Source organism: Spermophilus citellus, assembly GCF_964194105.1.
Source record: "Spermophilus citellus genome assembly, chromosome: 8".
Classification (NCBI taxonomy): Eukaryota; Metazoa; Chordata; class Mammalia; order Rodentia; family Sciuridae; genus Spermophilus; species Spermophilus citellus.
The window spans coordinates 125003178-125009177 of NC_138189.1; the positions used below are offsets into that span (position 1 = coordinate 125003178).

Consider the following 6000-nt stretch of genomic DNA (forward strand, 5'->3'; position numbering starts at 1 on the left):
GTGCAGTCCCTTGGGCCCCCTCTCTGCGTGGGAGCTGACCAGCCTGCTGGGCCTGGGAGCCATAGGCTGTCTTACAGTGTTCCCACGCTCTGGCTGGGTCTGAGGCCGCATTGACCCCAAGGAGCTCCTTTCGGTGGCTCTAGTCCTCCCAGCCCCGCCCTGGCCACCCCTCCTCTCCGGGTCCCAGTTCGGGGCGTGGGAGCGCAGCTGCAGCCAGGAGAGGAGCTTAAGGGCGGGCGGAGACAACTCCGAGGATGCGCACCCGCCACCCCTCCAGGAGGCAGGCAAAGAAGTCATTAAGTGCGGGGGACAATGCTAGGGGCCTCTCAAGAGGATCCCCCACGCAGGGCTCCAACGCGCGATCCCTGATAGAAAAGCCGGTCACTTACTTGATGTCTTCCCACACTTCAGGGCCATAATTGCGGATCACCAGCAGTTCCAGGGCATGATTCACAAATCCGTACTGTAGGGAGAAACCGGAGTGTCAGGGGCCCGCGGGCTGTAGGTGGAAGGAGCTTGGGAGCCAGGCCCCTGCATCTGCGTCCACTGCGCCCTTTAACCTTTTACCCAGCCCTCTACCCTCTATTAGGGGTGCCCTATTATACCACGGAGGTGGATCGTCGCGGGCAACCCCCCCCCCCCCAATTAGGGGCAGATTCTCCCCTTTACCACCCGCCTTTTCCCCACGCCATCTTCTCACCCCCACTCACCTGTCAACTCGGGAGACAAGCTGAAGACCCGGCACAGAATGCGAAAGGCACCCGGAGCCTCCCTCTCTCGGGCGCTCAGCCTTCCCCACTCGCGGGCCCTGCGGGAGCCGGGAACCACCCGCACCTCGGCCGCACCTTCCTTTCCCGAGCTTGGGAAGCTGGGGCGCCGCTCAGAGGACCGGCTCGGGAAGCAGAGGCACTGATCGCTCCCGAAACTACCCCCGGCATTCCCGTCTCCCCGCTGGAATGCGGGCAAACGGAGGCTTCCCCCGCGGCGCGGCGGGTGGTGCGCTCCTCCGGACCCCGCATCACGCTCCAGTAGCGGGCCGGTTCCCTAGACAGCCTAAGAGAGCCTCCGACAAAGCGCGAGGTTCCTACCTGACCCGGCTGAAAGTACTCACCATCGTGTCTGCGCCCAGAGCCCAAGAGACAGCCTCCAGGCAGAGACGGCGGGAGGAACCCAGGCAGCGGCTGCAGCGGCAACAGCGCAACCCGACCGCGGTGGCAGCATGGAGCTGAAGGGAGCGCATCAGCCTTGGCCCGCCCTGATTGCCACCTCTTTCCAGCCAATGGCTAATCGAGCTGCAGGGGGCCGGTCGCTGCTTCCCAGTTCTTTACCAATCAGTCATAGAGGGGGGAATTCAGATGCTATCAGTGCTGCTGAGCTCCAGTGCCTTCCCGCCCCCGTCTGGTGATAAGACCTTCATTTGAGGCCATAACAATGAGGATGAAGAAGATCCAGCTTTGCTCTTTGCATGAATTTCAGGGTAGAAGGGGGAAAAACAGCTTTTATAATCCCAGAGATCACCCCTCAAGAATAATAAAAACTAGGGTGAGGAGGGGACTGTTTGAATGTGGTTGTGCTTATGCGTGTGTTTGCAGGAGACAATCCTTAAACGGAATATACACTCCTGGAGCTCAGTATCTTCATGTATATTAGAGTCTTAAAGATAAACATTTCCTTTGTGGTTTGGTCCCACAGTAGTTTATGGCAGATCGAAAGCTAATAAAACGGAGCTAAACATATTTTATTCTCAGTTAAAGAGACTGAATGAAATGTTGAGTGGCATAAGGATACTTTGGTGAGCAACATGTTAAAACCATCTCTGGCCCTTAGTAACCTGTTCAAGATCCAGCCATGTTCTGGGCTTGATCCCAGGGGAACTCCTGACCCTACAACCATGGCCAGGAATCATGATTACAGGAAGTTTTGAAGCCTCTAAAATTGGCCTTTGTTGCTGTTTCTCAGGGATAATTGATGAACTGAAAAGGCCCAGTACAAAATGCACAAGCTTTTAATTAATCTAATGCTTCCAGCCTCAGCACAGGCAGAAGGTGAGAACAACAGGGCTGTCTGTTGCCTGAAGCTACTGTGCTTTAGGTGCATGGGTACCAGTTTACACAGTACGGTCCAAAGTGAGGTTATCAGTCTCCAGTGGACTTAAGAAGCCAGGATGACATTCTAAGGTGTGAATAGTTTGCTGTGAGAGCAATTTCAATACGAAGAGAGAAAATGTAAAACAATACAATTGTACTTAAAGATATATGTTGATGTATAATTGATACAGAAATAATGATCTAGCACACAAAACAACCAAGAACCTAAAAAATTTTCATCAATGAAGTTATGATTAAATAGTCTTTCGTAAAATGGAACACCTTACTTTGTACACTTACTAAAATATTGAGCCATTATTTAATACTAGTTTTTTTTAATTTTATTGGTGCATTATAATTATACATTATAGTAGGATTCATTATGCTGTAGTTGTATATGCAAATAATTGTTATAACCTTTATGTTTTAAATCATTTAAATGGCACATTAAATTATGAAAATGCATGAAGGAGACTTGATACATAATGATAAAGAAAGATACATTGTTAGGTAAACAAAATACACATGAATGGAGTCATCACCAATTTTTAAATGGATTGTGTAGAATAATGTGCTCTTTGGGTGGAAAAAGCACACATGCATATACTATGTTGTAAACATAACCTGCAAGAAGGAAGCATAGGAAAGTGTTGGTCTAACCATCATCTAATTCCTGGAGAGACCAAGACACTTTTTACATTATAGTTTTCAACATAGATGTAAAAATGTTTTTAACTTGTTAAAAAACTTTTTCTTAACCATGTCTTTGTTTTTCCTCCTTTGAACAGCAGTGTAGTCATGGTGTCTCAGTCTAAATTATGCTATGGTCTCCTCCATCTTACACTTTATATAGATGAAGAAGGAGAGAAAATTGTTCTCTGGGGATGAAGAACAGGGAAAGTTCACCTGGAAAAGTTATGAGGGGAATTGAAAACTGAGTGTTCCTACTAATCTCTCTTTGTCTCCAATTCAAATTTCCACCCTCATTGTTTCTTTTGTCCGGTATATTTTTGCACTTACTGTCCTTTGGCCCAACATATATTTGCATTTGTAAATATTTACACTGTTCTGTTTTCTGTCTCATATTCACTATGAGTCTAAAGAAAGTTCTGTTCACTAAACCATTGTTGACTTTTATTTGGCTTACTAGATACCACAAAGGATGTGACATGAAGAAGGGTTCCTGCCAGCCATGGAAGAGCTCAACAGGGGGTCACCATGCTTCTTCAAGTGACCTATCCAATGTCACTTCTGCTGATCAAGGAGCATAGGAATAATATCATGAATTGGATTATGCCATATTCTCGGAAACAATACATTTCATTCTTCTAGGTGTGTCTCCAGTCAAGGAGAATCAATGAAAGAGGAAAAGGAGGAGCTTAGGGAATGGCTCAACCAGCACTAACGTCAACACTGACTATTTGAAGATCAGTCTAATGAATGAAAAACAAATAAATATAAGGCAATATGTGGCTTTCGGAAATGTCAGATGAAATGACTCACATTTGCAGCTAATAAAAAATTAATTGTATGAGTTACATATTAAAGTATAGTGACTATTGTTTTTAAAACTTTCCCAGTCAATATAATAATAATAAATCTTAGATTGGAAATAAAGAGGGGCACGATTATAAGGTGCTTTCAGGCCCATGCAAATGTTTTTCAAAGCTTGACATTTTCCCCTTTTTTTTCAATCATGGAGCCAGGTTTCTGTTATGGATTATTTTTTTAGAGTGGCATGTTTTTTAATTTCAATAATTTTTTTTAACAAGAATTTGCTTTCAGTTCACATGCTTCTTTAATCTGCATTGCTCAGAGCTCAATTATCACTTAAATTGAAGCTTCTGGTGCTCGTATTTCATGGGTACACAATAATCATTCCTCTTGTCAAATTTTTTTTTTTTTTTTGCTGAAACAATTACTCAATCCTTGAAGCAAAGAATTTAGGATGCAATGAGCAAAGAGAAAAGCACAATCAAAATGTCATTCTATATTATGGTTCTGGATATATGAGGAAAAATTCAATAAGTCTTATTCCTAATCAAATTTATTTTTTTCTTCTTATTCTCTTCCTCCTTCTTATTTTTCTATATTAACTGTAATCTTTGTCACACAAACAGGGGATTATTAAATATTTTTAAAATATCTTGCTAAAGTGACTTTTTTTTCTATACCAAATTCTTTTAAATGTTTATTTTTCCACCAAATTTACCTACTTTAAGTCTGCTAGGCATGCACTCTACCACTGAGCTACATCCCTAATCCAGGAAACCTCTTTAATGTACCTTACCTGTTGAGAAATAACAAAAATAAAATAAAATAAAACCTTCACCAAGAAGTAATATAATGAATTGTTTTTCTCACAATCCTGAAAGATTTTGAGATTTTAGTCAAGTTAAAAATGAAATATGGTCTTACCTATTGGTAGTCAGAATCTAGCACTTGAGCTACATGGATGTTTCAAAAGCAGTCTATAACTCTTAAAAACCTCTAGATATCACATTATAATATTGTTCTTCTGAAATGAAAATTCAGTCATATGTTATTATGGATATAAAGATAAATTCAAACAGGAACCACAAATTCAAGTATTTGTTTATTTCTCTTTTTATCTTGTCTCCATTGAAAGAACAAAGAATAAAGTTAGCTAAGGGGACAGCATAGTGTAATGGTTAATTGCAGATTTTTGCACAAGTTGCTTATTTTATTATCAACTACAGTTTTCTAACTTGTAAAATAAAGTGATAAATATTATTTGTGAAAATAACAGGTCAGCTCTGCTCAATGGTGCACACCTATAATCCCAGTGGCTTGAGAGGCTGAGGCAGGAGGATCATAAATTCAAGGCCAGCCTCAGTAAATTACTGAGGCCCTGAGCAACTTAGTGAGGCCCTATCTCAAAATACAAAATAACAATGGTAAAATGCCCCTGGGTTCAATCCCCAATCGAGAGAGAGAGAGAGAGAGAGAGAGAGAGAGAGAGAAGAAGAAGGAAGAGGAGGAGGAGGAGGAGGAGAAAAAGAAAATAATGGGTCAATATGCTCCAGTGCTGAGAAGATTAAAAACTGTACCTAGCTCTCATGTTGGTTGTGAACAGTGACTGTTTTAATGCAACTATGATGCTTAAAGCTGTAAGTGGAAAATATTAAATACTCAGAAATTGTTATCTAATTTTTTTTGAGATTGTTACTATTGCTGCTATTTTGGGGATCAACAATTAATGTGACTAAATCCTTTTTGTGTACTTTATAGAGCTGGGATCTGTCTCCTGGTAGTACATGCACAGGGAAAAGAGCTGAAACATGGTGACTGGATCAGCCTTGTAAGTTATTTGCTTGGCCAATCAATGGAACATCTCATTTTAATGCAATAACTGCCTGACTCAACTTCTTCCATTAAGGTACTATGAGGATCAAAGAAAACAGCACACTTGACACTTTTCATGAGGACTACACAATTCTGTCACTGATTGCATTGGGATTACTAACTGAATAGCCAATGACTCACATATGAAGGGATGGAGACACTTTGCTCGGCCAAACACTAGAAAGCCTTCTGGATTTTCAGTTAATTCCATCTGTGCATTTTCTTGTAAAATGGAGTTTTGTGAAGAACCTGCTGAGTAGTTTAGAATCCCTGCCTTCTCTATATATTCAATTACATTCCTTCTCCTTCACCTTTGCCTGGTGATTTCTGGTCATGCTGGTCTGTCTTCAGCAGAAATTCGGTTAGGTCAGTTTAGCCAGAATCCCCATTATCCCTGATGTTTCCTCTTAGTCATTTTTAATTATCTAACCCCCTGCATGTCTTCTTGGCCAATTTCCACTTAGCTCTGCTTTATTCGGAGTTGAGCCCCAGCTACCTTTCTTACTGCAGGACCCCACTTAGTGGTTCCTAACCTATAAATTACTGA

At 42.1% G+C, this 6000-nt stretch overlaps 1 protein-coding gene across 1 annotated transcript in view; it reads right to left on the reverse strand.

The window, feature by feature from the left end:
- GUCY1B1 (guanylate cyclase 1 soluble subunit beta 1) overlaps positions 1–1262 on the reverse strand; it is a 42264-nt gene extending 41002 nt beyond the window's left edge. The window contains exons 1-2 of the mRNA XM_081304139.1: positions 1112–1262; positions 390–463 (exon numbers count right to left, since the gene is read on the reverse strand). Of these exons, the coding sequence (XP_081160265.1) occupies positions 390–463; positions 1112–1240 (203 nt within the window). The 5' untranslated portion in view covers positions 1241–1262. The remainder of the gene's footprint in view (positions 1–389; positions 464–1111) is intronic.
- Between the last annotated feature and the right edge of the window lie 4738 nt (positions 1263–6000).